Below are 25,088 nucleotides of genomic sequence, written 5' to 3' on the forward strand. Positions count from 1 at the left end.
CATCCTCTCTCCCGCTTTTTAGGCGGCTCACGTGCAGTTTAATATGATCAATGTAACAGAAGTCTTTCAAGGGAAGTGAACTCTGTATGTGGAACATATTTTCCCGAGAGTAGTATGTGATGCCACTGGTAATGTGTTGATGCTGAAATGATATTAAAAATATCTTGGCTTCAGATCTTCTGGGCCTTTGAATTTCTGAACCTTTGTCATCTAACTCTGTGTATCCATGCTATATTTGGACAGCTGACTTGCTATTTTAGACACCTCATTTGGATTTAAATTAAAACAGCTTGTGTTGAGACGATTGCTACACTACTGTTTTAGCTGAAGTGAATTTGGGTGTGTAATCAGACCTTAGGGTTAAAAAAAACGAACTGGGAGATGCTGAGTGGGGCTGGCTGCTGCCGAGCCCGCTGCCAGCGGTGCTCCCTCCGGTCCCACCTCCCAGCGCCCGTCCCACCGCCACCCCTGTGCCGGGGCCGCCGTTGAGCTGCTCCGGGTTGCAGCCAGCCATAGCATCAGTCAGCACCATTTTATTTTCTCTTGGTGCCCGGGCCTGGAGCTGGTGGTGTACCAGGAGCCGCTTCATGTGGTAAGGAAGTTTCCCCTTAACCTCCAGTAAGAGCCCTGCAGCGGTCCCAGCTGTGAACCAGTGCTATCTGGTGTAGGCTTCTGAATCATGGCTTCACCTTTGGAGTAAAGGACTTAATAGCTTTCAGGTTGAGAAACCAGGCATGGAAATACGGTACACCATGTCCTGCTTTGCTGGGGGGCCAGATCACTCGAAAGACCTATGAGGAGCCTGTCTGTCAGCTGAACGAAGCAAGATTATGTCTTTTCACAGCATCGAGCACTTCAATTCAGCTTTAGTTGATCGTGGAGCATCCTCTGAGTGTGTTCTGGGGTTTGGAGGGCTCTGCGGCGCCGCCTTACCTGTTGCTGCAGTAGGCTGCTTTCCCGGTGGTTTGTTCTTAACCTGTGGTTTCTCTCTTTCCTCTGACCGCTGATGCTACAAGTTTCCATGACGGCTTCCAAGCTAACACGTAGGTGCTGTCCCTTCAAAACAAAAATACTACTGTGGGGATGGTGGGAGACTGGCAGTCGGAGCTGGTGGCCTGGAGAGATCTCCCAGGGAGGGCGTTAGTTTTTAACTCCAGCACAGATTCAGCCAGTTGACTTGCCAGGAGCACTCTCCGGTGCGGTTTTAAATAAACCTCGATATGTATGAGACTAAAATCCTAACTTTAAACATGGACAGAAATCAGATATCTAGTTCTGTCTCTTCCATCACAACACTTGTCCATCGGCACAGAAGAGACCCAAGTGTGACATGTTTTCCATGTATAATACCTCAGCTTGACTAAAAAGGAGACCATAGAATGGTAATAGATCCAAAAGGCTTTATTTATTATTTTTCCCCCTCACGCTTTCTTTTAGTCCCACTGAGAGATCTCACCATCCCTATTACAAGCCAGGCTTTATAAAATTGCAAGTAATTTTTTCTTTTTTACTTTTTTGTTTGCAAATACAGGAGGAGAGCCTGGGAACAGTGGCTTAAATGAGATCAGTTACACAAGATGTGTTTGGAGGGTGTTGAGCCCAGCTTGGCGTGCAGGACTAGCCGAGAGCATCTCTGGGAAACTGATATTTCTCATTCTTGGGGCTATTACCAAGGCGTATGGCTAGAACATAAAACTGCTCATGTTAATACTGACTTTCATAGAGGTAAATATAGCAACTGAGCTGTAAGTACCTATTTTAAAAGTGCTGCTCCAATATTGAGTTCCCTCTCTGCTGAGTGAGGAGGCTGACCTTCGGCCGATGGCCTCATCGCGCTGGGTGTAGCAGAGGAGAGGAGGAATGGCTGGACTGGCATGTGTTCATCAGCAGCCATTCTGGTTTCTTCTGGGTTTTGACAGTCTTTTGTGTGATGACAGACCTGCTAAGTATTTATTGCTGATGCTGGCGTTCTGCCTACTACTTGGCTTGCTTATCCTAGCAACTGAGGCAGGTGGGTCTGGCTCATGAAGCCGAGAATAGTTGTGCTGCCTTTAAAAATCGAGAGACCTGAGAACAGGTTAAATGTAGTTCCCCTGCAGAGAAAGTTTTGTGTCGTGCTTTGAGAAGAATTTGTGTGATTATATCCTTCAGGAAGGATCACACAATGGGAAAGCTACTCATTTACAACTTTTATGATTTACCAGAGTTGACTAACGCACAAATATTGCTGCTGCCAGGTAGCATCGGATCATCTTGTCAGTCTGGGTTCTTCAGATACTGTTTAATACGGAACAGAGAGGTATGGCTCGGTGATATGTTGAAACATAATGCATCAATTTAAACACCACGTGTCAGAGATTAAATTGCCCTAATGCACATTGAAATGAAAGTATCATTATACACTTGGAGCTCTGCAGCAAGAGAACTCCAGTTAAAATACCCAAACTGCTGCTCACGCGTGAGTACTTACCGGAATGTGAATGTTGCTGCCTGCTCCTGGATGTTCAGAGGCTATCTACACTGTACTTATTTTAACAAATAATTTTAGAAAGCTGTATAAAAATTGACGTCTATCTATTTACCCTGGTGGGATGTGGGAGGCGATGAAAACCCTTCCACAATCTGGAAGCAGGCTGTGGGAGGCTTCAGGTTTCCCACTCCGGTGGAGTTCTGCCTCCAGAAGTTGGGTCTAAAAGCCTGGCTGGCTGGCTCTCTTCCTCTTACTGAAACACGCAATCAAGAAGGCAATAAATACTCAGGTACTTTGGTTTGATTCCGGATCCTGTCCTCGGATTATAGATTTATGTCTAATTTAGTAAAGCAGGCTGCGAGCCAGGGTGTGGGTTGGGATGAAATGCTGATGAAGCACAGTGGATTTCGAGCTGGGGATCAGCAAGGAGAAGCAAGGAATGCAACAGTAGTGGAGAGAGAGATTCTGACAGCGGGATCGAAAGAGGCTCTGTCCTTGATACTGCGTTCACAGGGCGCTTCCCAAAACGCGTGGTGTGTAATTAGTGTCTTTGCAGGGCTCAGTGTGATGTACTTGTATGTTCTTGACCACTGACACGCAGATGAGACTTCTCCCTGTTGAGCAGAAGGAAACCTTAACTGGGTTACTGTGAGGCTGAGCAAGCCTGAAATTGGAGTTCAGTCTTGTGGCCTCCCCGTTGGTATGCTTAGGACATCGTCCCTCGTGTAGCATTTCAGTATTAGTGTATTCGATGGCAACTGCATTTTGTAGTTTTGATAACGCTTAATGAAATAGCCTGCAAGTAGTCTCCAGATCACTGAGGCAGCTTGATGAAGGGCTGCTTCTGGAAGGAGCTCGCCTTGGTTAACTGGCCAGGAGTCACTGGAGATTCATCAAGTGATACCTTCCCTTGCCAGTCCTGACTCCTGGTGCCCACAGCTCTGCGTGAACTGATGTGCAATATGTGATGATGCTCCAGCCGCATCTTTTGCTGCCAGCTCTTTGCCAGCAAGTGCTTTAGCAGGAGCTGGAGTATGAGCAGCGCTTTGACTTTATCCATGCTCTTATCAACGTTTTGTTACCTGTGTGGAGCTGGGGGCTACTGAGTACATCAACAACAGCCATTTCTTTTCCTTTTTTTTTCCAAGGCAAGTGCTTGCTGCAGTGAATTTGGCACCAATTCCCCTGCCAGCTAAGACTTCTCACTGTACAGTACCTTGTTTAAAATGTTCCGGGTAAACAGGATTTCCGCAGATACTTGGGGGTGTCCTGGGTGCCAAGCGTGCAGGATGATACACAGCAGTGTGGTGTGATGGCATTTTCCCGTGCCTCCTGTCTGCTCCAGTACACGGACTGGACGTGGGTAGGAAACGGTGCGTGATGCAGACGGAGGAAGAGGGGAGTTGAGACTTGAAGTGACGAACGAGGCAGTGTCTGCACCCTTTCAGCTGTGTCTGCCGACCGAGCACAGTCGTGGACAGGTCGCCCGGTTGCTGTGTTTCGGATCTGTCAGCTGGATTTTTGCGAATGTGCCGAGGGGTTAACTGTATATGAAGTACCATCCTCTGCTGAAAACCTCCTCAGTCTGAGGAGCAGGATGCTGTGCATTTGTATTTGTCATGTTATTTCTGACCAAGTATCATCTGGGGTCACTAAATCCAGTGTCTCTCTCTTTTCTTAGCTGAAGCTTGAAGATCGCTCTGTGGTCCCTCGAGATGTGGTCAGACATATGAGCTCCAGCGTAAGTGCTTTTTTTCTTTGTCCCTTTTTGATGGTGATACTGCTGCATGGATTTCTGAGATTTGCCAAATTGCCTGAACGGAATTGAACAGTAATGCTTTGAGCATGTTCTATTTTTAGTGTTTGATAGACCTAGCTGCATCCTTTGAAAATGAAATGCTGATAAAGCTGCGTCTCTGCTGTTGCGTATCTGCAAAGGTCTCCTGAGCAAGTGAGCCTGATAATGTCAGGTAATGAGACGAGAAGCTTGTCGATATTGCCATCCTTTACGTTTTAAACCAGTCCGTTCTGAGATGTGGGGAGCGTGGACCTGCTCTCCCGGACCTAACAGGGAGGCTGGAGTGGAGGTAGCTCACGTTGCTGGTGCGTGCCTTATGGTGTGGCAGAGAATTTGGAGGGAACGTTTTCAGGGAAACCTCTCAGTCCACAGTGAGCACCGCCTTGTCCAGTTTCTCCCAGAAATACAGCGAATCCAAACGCTACTGAAGCAGACATACGTTGAAGCATCTGACACAGCCAGGTCAGCAGAAGGCAAGCTGGTTCTTAATCAGCAGCCTATAATCGTTACCTTTACTCTTCCTGGATGCTATTTTAAGTCCTAGTCGTTCTGTTCTAGTTGTGCAGCATTTGTGCTGGTTAGAGATGAGTGGATTTGGTTTTTGTCGGGAATACTGGGAAGGTTGTTCAGATCAATTATCAGATGCGATGTGGGCTCTTCAGGAGCTTAGCTAGGTTGGCAGTTTCTTGCTGTTGCTCACCTAACCTATAACCCCCAGCCATATGGCCTGCCATGTGTGCGCCTCTGTCTTCTCTTGACTTGCTTCCAGCAGTGTGGCTACCAAGGCTGTGATGAAGCAGGCAGCTGGCCACTAACTGCTGCGGCTGCACCACATGGTGCGCAGCCTGGTGCAGGGATGGGGAAGGCCGTTCTCTGACCTGGGTGTTCTGGTTTTTTAAATAAAGCCTTTTTTGTCATTTAAAAAAAAAAGTAAACCCACCCCTTTTTTCACAGAATGTTCCGAAGAGAAGGGAAAAGAACTTGAAGGGTAATTTGAGAAATGCTGAAACAAAATATTTCCTTAAGAAATGTAATTGTTGTTTGAAATGGAAATTTGGAGTCAACTTATTTTATTAGAACTGCAGCTTTATGAAAGCGTTTCAATCCAAAACAAAGAACTGCTAGCAAATTGAAATGTCAGCTGTTCGTGCTGTTGTACCTGGCACAGCTGGGCTCTGTAGTATATCCTTCTTGCTCAGAGGGATGCTTTGAGCCCGGCCTCTCAGCTGTTTGTTCTCCAGTGCTTCTTAAAGTCATTTTAAGCTTTCAGGCCAGCAAGTTCTTCTCCTCTTGGCAAACGTGGATGTGCTGCCTTTGTGTGCAATTTCCATGCTCATCTGAGCAGACATTGGCCTCTCTGGCTTGCTGCGCGTCAATCAGTAGATACATTGCCCAACAGTCGTTTTGCACCCTCCTTTATTGTCCGTTCGTCTGTTGAAACACTGGCTTTTCCTTGACCGTTTGTCCTAGTGGTTGATAACTTCGCTTTTTGTAATTGATGGAATGGTGAGGGTATAACTCAATTTCTTCTCTCCCCTCTAGTCAAAAGCATAGCAAATCTGAATATGACTTATGCTTCACCTTGCCCTCAAATATGTTCTAAATGTCAGTGGTAAATGAAACAAACCCCTTCTATCCCAAAAAAAACCCTTCACTTGTTTATCAGATGTGTTCCAAAAATTAGAAAAGAATTTAAAATAGAAAATCTGCCGGTGTCAGCCTGCCAAATTCAGGGTGTGGGATGGTTGCCCTGCACCAGTTGGCCTGGCAAATGCACAATGTGGAACTCGCTCTGTGATCACCACGCTCTTAGGGCTTGTTTTTTTAACTTTGAGCGGGAAGGAGTCGAACTCCTCTGTTCCTCAAGAGAAGAGCTGACTCAAATTCAGGTGCTTCTCATCAAGCACTGAATGTGGGGAAAGACCGCTTCTGAGGGTAGTGCGTACAGCCCGATCACCTTCTCTGAACGCAGCTGGGCCTGTAAGTCCGATCCAGCGGGATGAGAAGTGGTGAAAGTGGCAGCGTCCGTTTTTCCAGGTGACATGCTAATTTGGGGGAAGGATTCGAAGTAGGTCTGTAATCTGTCAGACACTTGGATTTTGTTGCTTCAAAGGGTGCTGGGCTATCCTGTCCCTTTTAAATACAGGAATAAGAGGGTGGTGTAAAGACCCCCGTATTACAAAAGAGTGTTGAGGGAAAGAATAGAAGGATGGGAGGCAGAAGATGTGGGGCTGCAGCCTACGCTTGCTGAACTGCTCTTCTCTCAGACAGGAGTTTGCTGGTCTGCCTTAAAGCCTTGTCTCTGATGGGGAAGGAGGAGAGTCCCTTCTCCATCCATTCACTGCTTAAATACTCGGTGCCTCCAGCGTGGTGCCTGCCATCAGGGTACCAGAAGCAGCAGGAAGAAAATCTAGGGAGTGCATTTTATTCTGGTGTGAGCAGGGCTTGAACCCATCAACTCTTCTAATGAAGATCAGTCACCTGCCTTTTCCAGTTCTGCTGTTGGAGTTGATGGAAATTGCTTTTTGTAACAGAACTGTGAAACGTCAGGTCATTTCGCTTGCCCCCCCTTTAATGGGAGCGTTTAATGAACAGGACGGGACGGTTGTGCTGGGGCAGGCTGGTGGGGAGCCGTGCTCCGGCTGCAGACCTGCCCTGGAAGACAAGAGACAGGCTGGCAACTTCTCGCGCCGGGACCGCATTGCTGAGCGCTGCTATAATCGGAGTGATTCAGCAGAACCCCTCCGCCTGCAAATCTGCCTCCCCTGTTGCAGGCTAATGTTTCATGTGACAGTGAAATAAATAAACTCATGATAAACAAAGGTTCAGTGGCAGGTGAGGGAGGAGGGCTGTGACTCAACAGCCCCGTAGCTTCTGGGGCTGCTCACAACACTGACCTCTGCTTTCCTAACCACAGACGGTGCTCTGTGCTTGCTCAGTCACTTTGCAACTGGAAGGAGAAGCAAGCTGAACTGAACCCGGTGCCCTTGCCCGTGACGAGGTGGCACCCAGCTGCCTTAGATGGGAGGCAGGCGTGTAGGGTGGTGCAGGCGCCTTCTCCATGGGGAAACTGCCCCGTAGAGAATGGGCAGAGGGTATTGGTGTACGTCAGTCGCCCCAGGCCTGGTTTTATTGCTTGTTATTCTTTCACCATCAATAAAAGAGGGTGTTTAGGCCCAGAGACAAGATGATCCACAGAAACTGCAGGTGCTCGGTTGTATCACGTCTCAGAGCTGCTGCCGTGTTGGCTGCTGATAAAGGAAAAATTATTTCTGAAATGTTCAGTGCAGGGCAAGGGATTTGTTTCTTGAGGTTTTTTTTGGTTCTGACTACTAAGAAATCTGAAACACAGGGCCCAAACTGCAAAGCATGGGCAGAGGATGGACTGGGCCTACTTTAATTTAGCTTAATCTGGAGGAAAAGCAGGGTAGGTGGCTGTGCTCTGGCCTTCAGAAGCTGTGGGTTTTGGTTGAGCCTGTGCCACTTCTGAGCAGGCCTTGCTCATCCCACAGCTCGAATCGTGCCGGTAGCAGCTGTCGTGAATCCAACATAGTTCTGGCAGACCCTTTTCAGGTGAGCGTTACGGTACGGCTCTGCTGGGCGCTCTCCTGGCAGCCTGCGCAGGCTGCAGGCTACGTTAGGCTTGGCTGCTGCCTGACGTGATGGAGCTGGAGCTGGGAAAAAGGCTCCCTTTGCTTCCCAGCTTTTCTAGAAAGAAATGGGAGTGATACGTGGAGCAGCTGGAGGGAACGAGCCCCTGCTGCTTTGGCTCTGCCAGCCCAGCTCTCCCAGCCCTCCATGCATGGCGCTGCCTGGGGCAGGACCCGCTCTCCTCATCGCCGCCTCCCGGGGGGCTGAGGAGCGCAGGGTTTGTGGGATGCGAGGAAGAGGACTTGCAGCAGGCGGGTGGAAAGCAAGCCAGCCAAATGGGCTGAGCGATCTGTCCAGGAATTACCCGGGACTGCGGGTGTCTGTAGGGTGTTGTTGCGCTAACTACCAGTCCCTGAGGCGAGACTGGATGAGTTCAGCACCAGCAAACTCCTGAACTCCCAAAAGGGCTGCCCAGGGCTCTGAGTGAAAGCCTTGAATAAATATTTAATGCGGTCGAAAGAACAGCATGTTTATAAGTGGACTGAGCAAACAAATCCACTTCTTGCAGGGTAGAAGCCCTGCGAGTGTTACGCTCAAGTCCTGTTGGAGCAGAGACCTTGATGTTGGAGACAAGGACAGCTTCAGAAGTTGCTGATACCAGGGCATTTGTCATCCTGGCCCTCAGTCAGCTTTTATAATGGACTTGTGGTCTTTAATAAATAAGAGTATCGATTGTCCCAGCTGTCAGGAGGCCAGGGCAGCTGCCGCATTTGACAGTGTTTGGGTTAGCAGCCCTTCCTTGCAGGCCTCCGCCATATGTGTGAGCAACGTGCATATTGCGTGCTCCCTGCCAAACTATCCCCAGAAGGCTCTTGACAGCATGCATTATTTTCTTGGGGACAAAAAAGATTAAAACTTTGCTAAAAAGTGAGGGAGATAATGACAACCATCTCGTAATTGGACCAACTGTAAATTATCTGGCTTGAAACCTTGAAATCTGACAAAAGGTGCCAGATTTTTTTTTTTTTTAGTATGGCAGCAACTGAAGACCATGTGAATTGTCCTGCAAAATCAGGCTTTACGTGAGGAGTCATAGCTAGTTTTAAAGGTTTTCCCTTGTGTGCTGGGGTTGATCACCTACCCCTGCCTTTGGCTCAGGGCAGTACCTGCAGGACGGTCCTACGGAGTTGCAGAGATCTCAGTTGGATAGACCCAGGGGCCAGGCAGATCTTAAAGCAAGTAAATGCTAAACCCTGACATAGCGTGGTCTTATTTGACCAGATGCAGGAGTCTCTGGGCTGCTGCATTAGCAGCCATTGCAAATTTTAACTGGGAAGAAAACACTGCAGGTCTTTAATAGTGATCTCGCCTTCTGAGTTGTCTCAGGGTCACGTGAAAGGCCCCTTCAGAACGAGGGCCTGAGGGGTACGAGGCGGGTTTGCTCTTGAGACCCGTCTCTGCACTTCCCATCTGCACAGGGAGCACATACGTGTGTATGTAGGACCTTCCCTAGGTGATAAACTGTTTTTCTCTTTTGTGTTTTCAGGACAGCCAGTGTGGGACTGTAATTGATGTCAACATAGAGTGTGCTGTGAAGCTGGTGGGAACCAACTGCATCCTCTACCCTGTCAACAGCAAAGACCTGCAACATATCTGGGTGAGAACACAGCCAAAATACACGTGGGAGCCAGGGCTTGGTGGCTTGGAGGGCTGCTGCTGTATTCCAAGTAACACATGCAAGGGAGGCATCCATATTGTGCAAGATGCATCTGCAGTTTGGTTTTATTTTAAACTTACTGAAAGCATCCTATCCCTGGAAGAAGATGATGCAGCATCGCCTCATCTCCCCATCTGTTCTGTGTTTCTGATCACATCGCTGAGGCCAAATTGACTTGGAGGGCTAGGCTGACATTGAATTGTGTGAGAACTTCTGCACCGAGATGGGCTGGTGTGACGACCTGGTTGGGGCAGCCCCGTGGCAGTGGCACAGAGGTTCTGAGCTGCAGCGGTGGTGTTGTTTAAACAGGCTATAAAAATGCTGAGAGGAGGCGAGTATCTTTCTGTTGAGCTGGAACAGTCTGAAACGTACCTGGTTCTGCCTCTCGAGTGGGTGGGTGATTTCCAGAGACCAGGTGGGGTAGGATTTCATCACTCTTTTTCCTCTGAGAAAAAGATAATTTGGGAGTGAAGAGCAGGAGTATCACAACCCTTCTTAAGAAACAGCTTGTAGAAAGGCAGTAGGGTACGGGCTTCTCTGCCTGGGATGGAATATTAAGGCTCAATGATAAAAAATAATTGTTAATATTGGCTGAAGGCAAGTGTGACTTAGCAAGTTTAAGATCCAAGGAAAAAATCCCAGAAAGCCTGAGCTGTTTAACTGGAGAATCCAGGCTATGTGCTGACTGTCAGGCAAACTCTTCAATGTACGTTCATTCCGGTTTACAGCGAGATCTGCAGTTGCTGTCATAAATCCCTTTGAGATTGCTCCCTAGTCTGCATTGTCTGAGGACTTGCTGATCGCTCAGAGTACACGGGTTGATGTTCATAAGGCTTGTTTCATGTTTTCTTCATAGCCTTTCATGTATGGTGACTACATAGCCTATGACTGCTGGCTGGGCAAGGTCTATGATTTGAAGAACCAAGTCATCCTCAAGCTTTCCAATGGAGCCAGGTACTTCTCTCTGTTGAAGACTGTCCCCCTTGGGTTTCACGACGCTGAGCTGTTTTGGGAGAACTGGGAACAGGTTGGGCTTCTCATTTGCATACTGATAAATCATCTGCTTGCGTTATCTTCAGAGGTAGAGTAAGAATACATCTTTCTCTGAAAACACTGAGATTCATTGGTCACCCTCCGGAAGAACTGTTGTCTGGAAGGTGACAATTTTTTTCAGTCCCAGCACATGAGTCCTCCAGAACTAAAGGGTGTTGGTTTTTAAGCTGCACTTCTCCCCTGGAAAAGTGGCTATTTAAGATGGATCGCATGTGCCAGACTTTTTCTCAGTAAGAGTGCATACCTTCACTGAGACGTAGGGAGGGAAGATTCTTACTTTGGGGGAAGAACAAAATCTGTGAAAGTGTGGAACCTGCAGGCTAGTGGTTTTCATCAAAGACGAAAAAGCAGCCCAAGACTGAACAGCACTGCTTTATTTTCACTGTTATTTACAACTGTATTAGGAATGTTTTTTCAATGAAGACGTAATCCAAAGTCCTATCTCTAGAGAGGTTTAACCAGAGACATTGAAAGAAATATCGGTTAACTTATTCTGTAGTTCTGCAAAGCCAGCAGAAGGACCTGAATTCTGTTCCTTGTGCGTGTCGGACAGTTACTTGAGAACTAAAACAGTCTGAACTCACTACGTTCGCTCTGTTACTGAGACACGTCTTGTCCAACAAACTTTTTTATTGAAAAGGAAGGAAGGAACCAGCGGAGGGCCAAGAGGCTTATGGGCCTGGCACTGGGGGATAACCCATCTGTCTTGTAAATTGAGTGTTGACGTTGATGCTTGAAAAAAAAAAAATGAAAACAAACCCACAACCCTGCAGCCAGCTCTGAGTCTTTCTAGGAGAAGCGAGTAATGCAAGAGCTATAAGAGATGATTGGTGGATGCGTCTGTGATCTTGATTGTTTTAGCTTTTGGTTAATGCAGACTGAAAGGCTCTTACGCATATGTTAAACTGGGAGTGAAAAATAGCTACGCTTCTCTATCTGTATCGCCTGCAGTTACTGGTGCAATTTAAAACCTTGCTTGGTTGCTGTTACCAGCTCATGCAGAACTATGTAAAATGAGGTAACTGTTTTCAAAATTTCTTCCTAATGAATCACTTGAAACCTCACCAGAACTCACTCTGGAAATGAAGCTATTACTGAAGCAAGTATACCCAAATTGTCTTTAGGCTCCAGTGTTGGTGTGACTAACAAACGGAGCTTTTGCAGCAGATAAATCTTGTCCAGCACCCTGCATATTACTTAATTATTTTTTTTTTACATGTTGAAGGGAACATTTAAATACCAGGCAGTACTTTTATAGCTTGTCTACAGCCAGTTTTGCTGTGGACCATAAAGGCTCAGCGATATACTGCTGGGCATATGGACAGACCTGCTCGGGCAGCGTTAGTTACTTTGGTGCTGTTTACTCTTGAGATGGATGGCTGTGGAAATGCCACCGTGCCTCTTGTCTGTTTTCCAGGTGTTCTATGAGTACAGAAGATGGAGCCAAGCTGTATGACGTTTGTCCCCACGTCAGTGACTCGGTGAGCTGCTGGTTCTCCTGACTCTTTTTGATCAGCTTCCTCTTGTAAACTTTTTGCGCAGGAGGGAGGGGGAAGGCAAAGCCATAGGCACTTATTAATCCTGAAAATTAAACGATGCATCTCAGCTGACAAGCACTTCACTAGATCTTCACTTGAAGTAAGTGTAACAGGATGTAGCTTAAAGGTGATGTTAGTAACGAGCAGGTTTTGGGGAGGTATTACAATTAGTATATCCAACTGCTTTCTTTGCAAACAACTTGCATAACATGCAGTCAGATGGCTGATGTCAAGGCAGTTCACTGTCTGCTCATTATATCTGTACATGCTTGAAAAGGCTCTTACTCCATTTAACGCTTTCAAAATTGTTCCCCTTCTGGAAAAGGGCATATTGTTTAAAAGGTGTTCTGCTAGAAGCATGGTTCCAGATCATGTAAAATACTCTCTCTTGCTATTGTAATCCATGGCATTCTCTCAATGGAGACCTGCCGCCACGCTGGCGTTTTCCAGATCACGTGGTGGGGAAGGTTTTGCTGGCTTTTAGGTAAAACACGGAGGTCCCTGTGTGATGACGGGATCTACCCTCTCACCTTGAAAGGCTGACGACAGCTTGCTTGTTCTTCCACACAGCATCAGTAGGGCCTGGCTGCACTTCTGGCCGCGGTCTTGGGAGTTGACTGGGAATGGCGTGTGATCCTCAGGAACTAGCAATGCAGTCAGCCCTCGTCCGTCCCAGCCTTCAAAGCAAAGGTCCCTTTGATCTAAAACTGCTCTTCGGTTAAAAGTCTATGCCTGTTTCTTGAAGAGTAAATGGACTATCAGTTTAATAGGGTGTGCTGCTGTGGTTTTCTTGTTCTGTACAGAAAAGGGGTGGTCTGTTGCTAGATGTTCTCCAGCGTCTTGGTCTCTGCTACTTTGGGTTGCGCAGTACGTTTTCCACTTGCTAAATGGATGCTGTAGCAGCTTCCAGCTTCTGGGTACCGAACTCTGAGATACCTTGGTTTGAGTCAGGCCGCCTTTAAAGTGTACATAATCCTCTGGAGGCTTGCGGCTTGGTCTGAAACATGAGTTGTCTCCAGTGTTACTCTTGATCCTGTGCTCAGAATTGCTGTGTGTTACTTACCTGACTTAGATCTCTTCGCACTGCTCATCCTTTCTGACAAATTACAAGACTCAATACGGTTTTGTGCTCAGTATTTTATCTACCCTAAACTGCTCCGTCCGCCCCCACATTCTGAATCTTCAGCTCATCAAGTCACTCTAAATAGCAGTGGGAAAGAGCTCTAGGACAGCAATTGTTGTGTTTACCACCCTGTTTTGTTTTCAAAGAACTGTCATATTCACTAATCCACTTAAGACAGCAGTAATACAAACTTAATTTGACAAGCGGAGGAGTGAAGGCAGGCATCCTCTGGGTCTGAAAGCTGTAGGTACTTGAATTAGAGCACGGAAAAGAGATGGGTGTCCTTGCCCAGATCTCGGCCCACCTTGGCTACTTCGTTACTGAGAACACTGGTGTGGAAATCCACATCTTTTGTTTCCTCCCATACCTTTGCGTCTCCCCCACTGAGTCATAGGCCCATATGGATGTGTGACAGAGCAGGTTGCTATAGGAACTGCTGGGCTGACTTAGGAGAGGAATGAGCTTGAGAGATGGGCAACTTGAAGACTTTTCCTTTATGGTTAATCTTACTGATCATGAATAAGAGAAGAGAAATGCTGGAATCTTAAATCTTAAGAGCAAGAGTCCTTTATGCTGGGTTTTTTTTTTTCTCCTCCCTTTCTTCCGCAGGGTCTCTTCTTTGATGATTCATACGGCTTTTATCCTGGACAAGTCCTCATCGGGCCTTCTAAAGTCTTCTCCAGTGTGCAGTGGCTCTCGGGTGTGAAGCCTGTTCTGAGCACAAAGAGCAAGTTCAGAGTGGTGGTGGAAGAGGTAAGGACTGACAAGCTGACACATGGCCACCTCCTGCGCAGAACGGGCCCTGGCTGGCGTTTTGGAGCAGAGTCAGCTTGCCATGGTAACCTTCCAAGAGCAAATGCGCTGTGGCTCTCTTCTTCTGAGGTGACAAATTCCCTATTGTGGACTGACAGGACTTTTGAGCATGGCTTGGCTTTTACTCCCAAGGGTCCCTGCCAGCACCCTGTAAAGTGATCGTGTGCCAATACACTTAGAGGCCAGTACTGCTGATCATTAGGGTGGTAGAAGCACCTCTTCTGTTGAAACTTAATGTTGCATGCTGTCCAAAAAGGGAAAAACGTTGCTGACTTTCTGCTGAAAGAGGGAGCAGCTCCAAGTCCATTAGCATGTCTCTTTGTGACATTGGACTGCTGATTTGTATGTACTATAGCTTCCTTCCCAAGCCAGGTGCCATCTTTCTTGAAGTTAAAAACTGTAGAAGCTCCTGGATGTGGTGAAACTGCACTTGGCCATCTTAAATGATGAAAACAGGTCTGCTCTCTTCCTGTGCGTTCAGATCCTGGACACTGGTCTAGGAAAGCTGCTGAAAAATTCAATTGCTTTCTCTCTCTTTACATTGTAGGTACAGGTGGTAGAACTAAAGGTTACTTGGATCACTAAAAGCTTCTGTCCTGGAGGTACTGACAGTGTGAGCCCTCCTCCCTCGGTCATCAGCCAGGAGAACCTGTCCAGGTGAGATCAGTTTAAAACTTGTTTTCGCTCCCAGCACCCCGGGCCTGCACAGACTATGGGTGACATGCCTACCAACTAATTAGACACAATGCTGCTGTTTCCAGTGGGTTTTTCTCCTTGTTGTATGCCTGTATATTCCAGAGCTTCAAAAATGTGAGAGAATAGCTTCCAAATCAGTTTAGCAGACACTTGAGTTACCAATACAGGGGCTACCATCCCGCCACTCCTCTCCAAGTACTCTCCAGCTGACAAGTGCATAGAGGAGGGTGGTGTCTGGCAACAGCTCGCTTCTTCCCTCCTCCTTCCACTTGTGTCTGGAGCAGGCTGCAGCTCTTAACTGTGCGGGCGCAGTAAGCAGCGGGGGTGTCCTGCTCGGGACCGGTGCGGAGGGAGCATCGGGTGCCCTCTGCAGGCTACCGCTGCGAAAATGGGCTGACAAAACTCGGAAAGAAAAGTCAGATGAGTAACAGAATAGCACAATGCAGCGCAGTTCCTGCCTGGAGCTCATAAGGAATCTGGAGGAGAAGAGCTCTGCGATGACGGCGAAAAAGCCAGTGCCAGCTTCAAATGTCTCTCGGCAGCTGTCTCTGGGGGGGGAGCTGGGGGAGAGGAGTGACTGACGTCCGACCCAAACCCTTTATTCCCACCCAGTCCCTGGTGAGATGTCCCACTCCTCCTTTGGAATTGTGTGCCTGGAAAAGGTTTGGTGTGATGTTGGCTTCTGCCACCCCAAAAGCGCCGTTGGTGCGAGGTCCTGCCAGCCTTGTGAAGGCCCTGGTCACTGCTAGGTTCTCTTACTGCTTTTGCACTTTGCTCATGGCTGTCCTCCCGTTCTACCAGGGTAAAGCGTCTGGGGTGCTTTGACCATGCCCAAAGGCAGCTTGGGGAGAGGTGCCTCTATGTGTTCCCAGACAAAGTGGAACCTGCAAAAATCACCTGTGAATGCCCTGAGAGGAACTGTGTCCTGGGCGAAGGATCAGTTGCCAAAAAGGTGAGTTGAGGGGTCGAGGGAGGCATTGACTTCTCTGAGCGCTTCTGGTCGCTGTGGCTTTTAAAGCAGAAATCTTCCTGGCAGTCATGTGGTCTGAAATGCGATTCCTGAAGTGGTTGTTGTAAAGAGTAATGGCTTCTTGTTGCCAGCAGCGAAGTCACCTTGTACAGCAGTCTCGCCACACTGGGTGAAGCGTGCAGCTAATGCCACGAGAGAACATGAACAGGACGTTGAACGTAGAGGTGTCACCTTGCAGGGGTCAAGCTGTGTCGGAGCCGGTGTGCCATGACAGCTGGGACTGTTACACATGTCATTTCTGTTAGCATGACCTCAGGTTTCTTGTGGAGCTGAACTGTTCAGTTAAATCCTTGCTACAATGAGACAAGAAAGAAGTCTTTGCTTCCCAGGCCAAATGAGTCACGCTATGGTTTCTACACGCTGGCCGTAGAGCAGCGGTGTTCCTAGAATAACAGGCTATCAGCAGTGTGGATGGTGACCTCCCTGCATAGCTGTGTCTGTTACATAGATTAACATGTGCAACCTCTTGTGGCTTCCCATAACAAAGTTTTGAACATGCTTAAAATAGCCTTAAAGAGCAAAACTGACTTTCCCTGGAGTAGTCCAGTGCTGCTCAGGAACTGGCTGGTATTTGCTCCTGAGTAGAGCAGTGGTGAGCTGCTGGTTTGCAGAATACACTGGTGCAGGTGGAGTGTGCGGAGGCCCGTGGGGTGCTGTTTTCCTCTCTGTCCCAAGCTAACCACTCCCCAGGTCGGCTGGCGGCTTGCTGACTGTACAGGCGTATTGTCTGACCCAGGTCTGCTTTCTCTAGGTGAGGCGGCTGCTGAAGAAGCAGATAGTGAAGATCATGTCGTGCTCCCCGGAGTCTCAGGGTACCAGCGAAGCCCCTGACAAAGAGTCTGCTGCAGCTGCTGACCAAAAATCAGAAGAGCTTAAGCCTGGATCAAAGTGTGAGCTGGATGACTCTTCCAACAGTGCACCAAGTCCTGGGGAGAGAAAGGAGGAGCAGCCTGAAGAAACAGGGAAGGAGAAAGGGGGAGCAGCAGCGCGACAGCAGCAGCCTCCCTTTCTGCTGAAAGACGAAGGGTCATCCGACTACCGGCTTCAGTCCATGGAGCAAGATGCTGATGATGAGGCAGCTGATGACACTGATGACACTAGCTCTGTCACCTCTTCTGCTAGCTCCACTGCCTCATCCCAGAGCGGCAGTGGCACTGGCCGCAAGAAGAGCATCCCTCTTTCCATCAAAAACTTGAAGCGGAAGCACAAGAAAAAGAAGACCAAGATTTCACGAGAGTTTAAGCCAGGAGACAGGTGAGTTGGATTTCCAAGCTTGCCAAAATATCCCTTATCGAAGTTCTCAGGTGTAAACCCCCTCCTCAGCTTGGGTGGAGGATGACGGCGTGCCTCATGTTAGAACACCCCTTGGTGGTAACCAGCAGTGATTACCTTGTGGTGACTGTGCAGTGGCCTGGCTGAAACCAGCTTGGTCTCAGTCCAGCTTCTGATGAAAGCGGAGCCACGTGACGTGACACTGATGCTATTCTATCTCAGCTGCGCCTCAGGGCATCGACAGCATATCTGTGCTGTGCTAGACTCTACGCAGAGAAAGGGACAGGTGAATAAAGATCATACCGCTTAAACATGACACTAATTGGTTACCTCCTCGGCAGCGTCTGCGGAGAGGCTGAGGATGGGCCGTGCTAGCAGGAATGGACAGCTTATCCCCAGAGCTGTCTCCAGATCAGCGCGGAGGGCTGTGCTGGCAGGCATTCGTACTGCAGTGGTCTCTGTTATCCTTACCCTGCTCTGGAGAGAGATCTGCAGCTTTTGCCAGCAGTATAGTTCTTAGTGGGTTTTTAATGAACAAAATACACTCCTTGAGAGCCTTAGAGGAATTTATTTCAGCAGCTTGCGGGAGGGAGGATTGCAGGTATCTGCCCATTTCTAGATAAAACTGGATCTCAGCAGCTTTGAGGATGTTTTCAGGGGTGCAAAGACATCTGACAGCTGGCTGGCCTGTCTTGCTGGCTTCCCTGGGCTGCTTAGTTCTATACAGATCCTGCCTCAGAAATGAACTAGTGCAGATAATACGTGAGAATCCTCCCAGAAAAGTGACATTATCAGGATTCAGGGGATCCGGTAGTTTGAGAATGCCATGAGCTTCATTCATGTTTTGTTTGGGTATTTTAGCTTTGCCTGTATGCAAGGAGAGTTGTTCCCTTAGTCCTTGTGGGTTTTGGAGAAATTGGATTTGAAGGTCACAAACACGAGCAGCGCAGTATTCGAGTGAAGGGAAAAAAAAAAAAAGGAGGGGAGTGTGTGATAGAGTGCCTGGGAACTGATTCTCAGGTCAATTTTCACTTCACTCCCTGTTGCTGAGTGCTTCTGCCTCAGCAAAGGCTTTGCTAAGGAGAGCTTAGCTGGTAAACCTGGTAGCTTTCTGCACAGGCAGAAGGGGAGAAATCCCTGTGACAACACCGAGAGATTCCTGCGCTGGGTCTGGGCAGCTCCGTACAAGGAAATGCAGAGATCAGCTGTTGGAACGCTTTGCAGAGATGACCGTGTCACGGAAAAGAAGAAATACAGGTTTTTAAGCACAGAATGTGAAACCCCAGCTGACACTTCAAAGGGCGTATGTGGCAGCTGGTCACAGCTCAGTACGAGCGGTCTTCGCTGTTCGAATGCTCAGGCGAAGGTGGTGAGACCATCAGCGGTGTGCTGCCAAGCACTGCTGAGAGCTGCAGAGCGGACGGGCTCGCTGCCGTCAGCCACCAGACCCGATGTGTCAGCTCACGGGCACCTCCGACTGCAGGGGACCAACTCAGCAACTGGCTTTACCATCATTTAGTGACTTGCTGCAGCTCTCCGGGCAGCGCATAGACCTCAGGTTATCTTTTAGTGAGGATATACAGGGATTTTTACTAATGCCAAGTCATGATTTTTGTTTGCGAAGCAGCATAACTGCGCTGCAGACGGGGCCGTATCACTTCCCTGGGTGGCCTGCCTTTCCACTCTTTGTCCTTGGCTGCACATGCCCCGGCTTCCCCCAAGGACCCATCTCTTGGCCTGTCGCCCACCTCGCTTGACCTGCTACAATTTCCTTCTCCAATAATTTCTGCTGTTGAGTGCTTGGCCCTATGAGAAACTTCATATTATTTCTACTTTAAAATATTTCTCTGACATCCATAAAAACCGTGCTGGAGGGAAACAGTTGTGTTTGCCTATTGTATCTTCTTTGACTTGAAACCAACAGAAATGCAGCACTTGTGTTATGTGTGGAAGTCCTGGCCAGCAAAATAAGGACAAAATTTAAAATCAGCGAGGGATTCAATTTTTTCTGTGCTGTAGGAGAGATGAAAATGGTGGAGGGCTCATTAGCAGAGCCTGGCCAGCTAGGCTGCAGCTCTGCTCCTCCTGCCCCCAAGCGAGTTGTCTCTTCAAGCAACTCTGTCGAGCTCCACAGCGGAGTACCAGCGTGTGGTCCATTGTTGCATGTTTGGGTTTCATTTCTGAGCTGCAGAGACACACATGTATGTGTTTGAACAGCTGGGAAGGAGACTTGTCTCTTTTAAACAAAATTCTTTTGCTTTACCCACATTCAATGTGTTGCTGCTCTTTTTTTTCCTTTCTGGAAGGGCTGAGATGGATGCTCCTTTATCTTTCCTTTCCAGTCCCATGCTCCTAGTTTCAAAGACTCCTCAGAGCTGCCAGGCTGGAAGGTGCTTCAGTGGAGAAGATCTTAAGTTTCAAAGTATTTGAAGCTCCTGTTGTGCCTCTGCCAGGGGTAGAAAGTGGGTGCTACTAGATGTTAATTTGCTCCACTAGGAATAAAAGTGAGCTCAGCATCAACTCCCTGGAAAGTAAGTCCTCCTGCAGTATAGACTTGCAGCAGTGTAATATCTGCAGTGACTGAGAACCTGTCAAAGCAAAACCTGCTGTGTAGCTGCTTCTGCTGGGTCTAGATGGAGTTTCCTGACTTGCTTCCCAGCCTGCTGATACGGGTACCCTCGCGTTGCTGAGATCCGTCTTGATTCCTTATGTTGGCAGCATCGCGTTCTGGTAGTGCTCGTGCACGTTCCCTCTGGTAACTCGTTGCCTTTCTGTGTTCCCAGGGTTGCCGTAGAAGTGGTGACCACGATGACTTCGGCTGACGTGATGTGGCAGGATGGCACCGTGGAGACAAACATTCGCTCCAACGAGCTGATTCCAGTCCACCATCTGGACAACAACGAGTTCTGCCCTGGGGATTTTGTGGTGGACAAAAGAGGTATTGGGTGTCAAAACAATGCTCTCCTCAGGGAGCAAACATGCTCTTAATTGTGAAGTATTCTTCAATCTGGATCTCCTAATGGACACTGTAGCCCTTTTTACAGTAGTTGTTAGTAGTGCTCGCTTGAGGTGGGTGCAGGAGCCTAACAAGGGACAGACAGTGATTCAGGTGACTTAACACGAATGTCAGCAGAGAACCATTATCTAAATACCAAGGATGAACTATTGACAACAGGCAAAATGGGAAAGGAATAAATGCCAAGGAACAAAGCTAGGATTCTCAGGATTTCTATAGGGTAGAGGTGGCCCACCTTCTCCTTGAAAGTGCAAACGTCTCTGAGCTCTCTCGCAGAGTAAGGGGAGAAATGACTGACTTGCATTGCTTTTTCTGTATGGCTTACCTGTCATGACCCTCCATTTTTTTTCTTGGAGGGTTTTGGGATCCAGAGGCGGCATCTTGCATCCCTTTTCTTCACCAAACCAGTTGGTAACGCTAGTGTACACAAGTTCACAGTACAAGTTCAAGGAGACTTACAGCTTTTGGATACAAAATATTGATGGCACACCATCTGGCTCTCAGCTCCTCTTCTGTTCTCGCAGGGACAGACCCTCAGCAGTGGGGAGCACAAGATACTGTCAGACTGGGAAGAGGGAAAGCTGGCTTAGCAAAAAAAGATGCTGTTTTGCGTGGCCATTTCTGATGACTGTGGGTTAGACATGGTTTGTGGAAACTGAAGTTATCCATCAGCTCTAGCTCTACCGTTCTAGTTTGGCCTCTGGGAATCTGTATTCCTCTGTGTCTGTCAAACATACTCTCCAAGCAGTCTGGGATGCCCGCAGTTCCTTGCATCCCCCTGCTAAGGGTGCTGGGAGGTGGATCTTGCATCCAGATAAATCTGAAAGGTATCTGGATACCGGTGTACAGGGTAACAGCCCAGGCCTAGGGAGGTGGTCCAGGCCCAGCTTTGGTGCTGCTGGATCTCCGATGCATGTATACGCACATGTATGCCTGCCTGCCTTCCACCTTTGTCCAGTCCATTTTTCCAGAGGACCAAAACTGTTGTGGGTGGCACATTTCTAGATGAAGAGCTCGGCAGCCAGGGCTGCTCTCGGGGAGCTCTTGGCCAGCCTGTCCAGAAACTCTGACGGTCTTGGTGTAGAGCTGATCTGGAGAGCAGAGCACTAAGGTGGCAGCGTCTTTTCTCTTGGTGGCAGAGCTCAAAAGTGGTCTCAAAGTGAATGTGTTCACCCAGCCCAATGCAACATAACCTTACTTCATCATCACTCCGTGCCCCATTATAGTGCAACTCATTAGCCAAGTACAATTTTGACTGTGTAGGAAGAACTATTTTTCCTCCTGCTGCTCACAAATGGAAGGTTTCAGCTGTGAGAGCTTGGGAGCTGACAGCTTCAGTTGCTGTGCAAAGTCTGTGCTCCTCCACTTAACTTGTCTGTTTTCTTCCCTACCATTGCGACCAAAAGCTCAGAGCTCCCAGGACCCCGGGTTGTATGGAGTCGTGCAGTCTGGTGACCATATTGGCCGTACCTGTGTGGTGAAGTGGTTCAAGTTGAAATCCAGCGGAGATGATGTAGAGGTAAGTGCAGGAGCCACTGCCCGTTGGAACCAGCTAAGAGAAAGCAGCCACAAAACAGCACAAGCTTCACAGATAAACACAGATAAGCCTGGGAGTCAGCTCTGCAGTTGAGTTTGTCCTTGAGGATGGGAACAGCAATGTGCTTTTGGGCCTGGGAGGCTTAGGTAGAGGTGATGTCGCTTCATATTTGTAGAAGCCTGCAAGGCAGCAAAGACCAAGCAGAGGGTTTACATCCCATAAATCAACATCAGGCTCTGGTACGGATGAAGATTTTTGCTGAAGTTGTCAGACAGTTGATTTCTTGAGTTCACTATTAGAATTTTTCCTTCCCATGTCTTTGCTAGTTCATGGAAAGAGAGTCAACCTATTGCGTGTTGTCCTGCTTGCCTCTGCCGGGCACTATTGCCTGTAGTCAGCCTAATACCTTTTCCTCGGGGCTTGTAGGAACACTGTATTTTGCAGTCTTGCTAGACTGCAGTCTAGTTGGGGATGGGAGGGGACTTGAGCCACACAAATCTGGTGTACTGCTTTCTGCCTTAGGGTGGGAGACCACATTGTCGTAACTGAGCAGGGCCCTTTACATCCAGAAGCAGAACATCAGTCTGGCCTGGGGTTGTGCTCCGCTTTACCCGCTTCTCATTATTTGTGGGCTCCTAGCTCTGTTCCTCCAGGAGAAATCAAAGGAAAGATGTTTCCCGTTAATTGACGAGTCTTTTGTCAGACACTTGTTGTTGCCTTGGATCGTTTCAAAAGTGAACTCTAACCCTTTGTGCCCCAATGAACTGCTTTGAGAAATCTGGGTGTTCAGAAGGGAATAAAATGTTGTTCTTGCATGTCTCATGATTGTAGTGAAGTGGAACCTGAAGTAAAGGTGAGGGTGAGCAGATGAGACAGAATATCTGCTTCCTTTCGTTGTGCCTTGATGTGCTACAGGATGAGGTGACAAGAAGGGACAGTAGCAGCTCCTTGCAGGTTGTTGGAGCAACTGAAAACTGACAAAACATAACAAAAAGTACTTTCGAGTGTTGAAGGCGTGCTCTGAAGGTCAGTGCAGCGTCCTGGGGCTGACATGTTCGCATTTTGTCTCGATGCAGCTGATCGGGGAGGAGGAGGACGTGAGCGTGTATGATATTGCCGATCATCCAGACTTTCGCTTCCGCACTACTGACATCGTGATTCGCATTGGCAACTCGGACGGAGCCACAGCTAAGGAAGATGAGGTAGGCTCTGGGCACAGTTATGTGACCGCATTGTCACCAGGTATTAGTGGAGACACCTGAAAGAGTCGGAAGGCCTTAGGCCCCGTGGGCATCTTAAACTCCTTAGCTTGCTAGTTTTGTATCAGTGTCCCCTGCTGTCATGACTAACATATCAAACCTCTGAGTCTGGTGGAGATGTAACCTTGAAATCCTTTGACCTTGGTGACAGTCTATAGCAGAGGAAGAACAAAGATGAGACAAGAATCGAACGTATGCCTGAGGATTTTTAATAAAACTCTTGCTTAGGATTTCGGAGTAACTTCTAATATGAGGATATTCTGTGGGCTCCTGAGCAAGAGTGAAGGTGGATTTGTCATGAAACCAGTTTCACTTGGCAACAGAGGACTGGGGTTCTGGTTTTCATCTGAGTTATTACGTACATGTTAATTTTGCTGAGCTGATTGATCTCCTGGGGAGGAAGAGGGAACAATTTATATTGTAGAGGATACATTCTTTGCTAGCAAACAGGCTTCCTTACTGTGCAGGGAAGACCTCCAGCTTTTGAGACTGCTGCCCTAAAAAAGGGTTAAAAGGGACAGCGCGGCTCTTACGGCAGTTCTAGTTTCAGCAGCATGAAACACATCCGAGCTTGCTCAGCTGACCTAAAAAACCTCCTTTGGCGCAAGATGCCGCTTGCCGCGCACGCCCGGTGCCAGCTGTGGCCTGTCTGTTCACGCCTGCCCTCTCTGCTGGGAGAGGCCGCTGCGAGCCCCCGGCGCTGGGCCTGGGAGCCGGGGGCCGGCTGTGGGCACCCCGCTAGAGGGCAGCCCCCCCCCGGGGAAGGTCCCGTCCCCTCGCTCCGCGTCCCGGCCGTGCTGCCTGCCGAAGGGCCGCAGCCCTGTGGTGGCCCTGGTCCTGATCAGAGCTCGGGATCCGCTGCCCGACCAGCCCTCCTGGTCCTCTCCTCCTTGGGGCGGGGGGATTTTCCCCATCTCCGCGGCAGTGTTGTGGGGTTTCTCAGGGAAACCCAAGCTGTAGGATTCTTCTCCCCCTTGGCGTGGGACCCCAGGACTCCTGCCGTTTCTGGGGCAGGCTGCAAGCATTGCTTTAGGTGGGTCTCCAACCTGGGGAATATCTGTTTCTCAAAACCTTCCTGGCTCTGCACTGAAATGTCTGGGAAAGAAAAGGGCCTGACAGCCTGCTCTTGTTTCCACAGCCTTCGGTGGGACAGGTGGCTCGCGTGGATGTCAGCAGTAAAGTGGAAGTGGTGTGGGCTGATAACTCCAAGACTATCATTCTGCCTCAGGTGAGGTCCTGTTCCAGCTCGCGGTATCCCTGTAATTCTTAGCCGAGTGACAAATCTTGATTTTAAATCCTGGGTGCAGAGAGATTCGCTGGGTAAGGGAATCTTGCTCTATTTATTGCTGCCTTCCCATATGGTAGGGTGGCTTCCCAAGTCTGTTAGCGCAAGCAAATCCTTCCTTTGTCAGGAAATGACTTACTGGTCATCGCTGCTCTTGAATACGGAGAATAAGACAGTATGGGCAGACTGTTGCTCCCTTCATGTGCTGCACTGCGTGTTCACGGCTCTGAGCGCAGCCCTGCTGCTGGCCTCCGGCACCCGCTGCTTTGCAGAGGGGGTTGCAGAGCTCAGGGATCATCGGCTCTGACTGAGCCCAGGTTCACTGCGTTGCCCAACTAAGGTACTGGTGAAAGACGATTGCTTGTTCTGTCTTGCTTGTGAAATGGCACCATAGTGGTTTTTCTTGGGCTAAAGAAGCTCCTCCAGAGGCTGGGCTAGAGCCGCAAGCTGTGACCTTAGCTAACCTAGGGAGCAGACCCGAATCTCTTCCCAGGGCGGGGAGGGAAAGGAGTTAAGTACGTACTTAAAAATATAGATGTAGCCACGCTAAACCACTTAACCCCATTGATTTGTCTTCTGCACTGTTCTAAGGGTTTTTGTTGTACTGTCTTGTGATCTTATTCACTGCTTCACGTACAGTTTCATCCCATGTCTCTTCTCCTTGTTGCCTCAAATTACGGCAGACAGCCTAAAGATAAGAGAAGACCTGCTTCTGTAGGGTCCCATCTCCGTCACTGTGGAGAGAGCGCTGCTGCCTCCGCTGCAGAGATGCATTTGCAAGTAGCAAGCACTCGATCAAGATTTCTTTTTAAACCAAGCAGCTCTGCATTAATTACAGTAGAATAGTCAATGCCTGCACTATGGCAGTGGACTAGAGCGTTACAAAGCAG

At 48.6% G+C, this 25,088-nt stretch overlaps 1 protein-coding gene across 3 annotated transcripts in view; it reads left to right on the forward strand.

Moving 5' to 3' along the window:
• The window catches only part of UBE2O (ubiquitin conjugating enzyme E2 O), a 63,580-nt gene that overhangs the window by 28,296 nt on the left and 10,196 nt on the right, over positions 1–25,088 (forward strand). The window contains exons 2-13 of one of the 3 annotated variants that reach the window (XM_087750530.1): positions 4,152–4,211; positions 9,406–9,516; positions 10,433–10,530; positions 12,047–12,110; positions 13,900–14,043; positions 14,651–14,760; positions 15,601–15,751; positions 16,581–17,083; positions 19,885–20,039; positions 21,524–21,636; positions 22,731–22,856; positions 24,052–24,141. In XM_087750530.1, coding sequence (XP_087606656.1) covers positions 4,152–4,211; positions 9,406–9,516; positions 10,433–10,530; positions 12,047–12,110; positions 13,900–14,043; positions 14,651–14,760; positions 15,601–15,751; positions 16,581–17,083; positions 19,885–20,039; positions 21,524–21,636; positions 22,731–22,856; positions 24,052–24,141 — 1,725 coding nt within the window. The other 2 variants (XM_087750531.1, XM_087750532.1) reach the window with 2 other exon arrangements.

This window comes from Nipponia nippon, unplaced genomic scaffold (assembly GCF_047370975.1).
Source record: "Nipponia nippon isolate SJK-2023a ecotype South Korea unplaced genomic scaffold, ASM4737097v1 scaffold_14, whole genome shotgun sequence".
Taxonomy (NCBI): Eukaryota; Metazoa; Chordata; class Aves; order Pelecaniformes; family Threskiornithidae; genus Nipponia; species Nipponia nippon.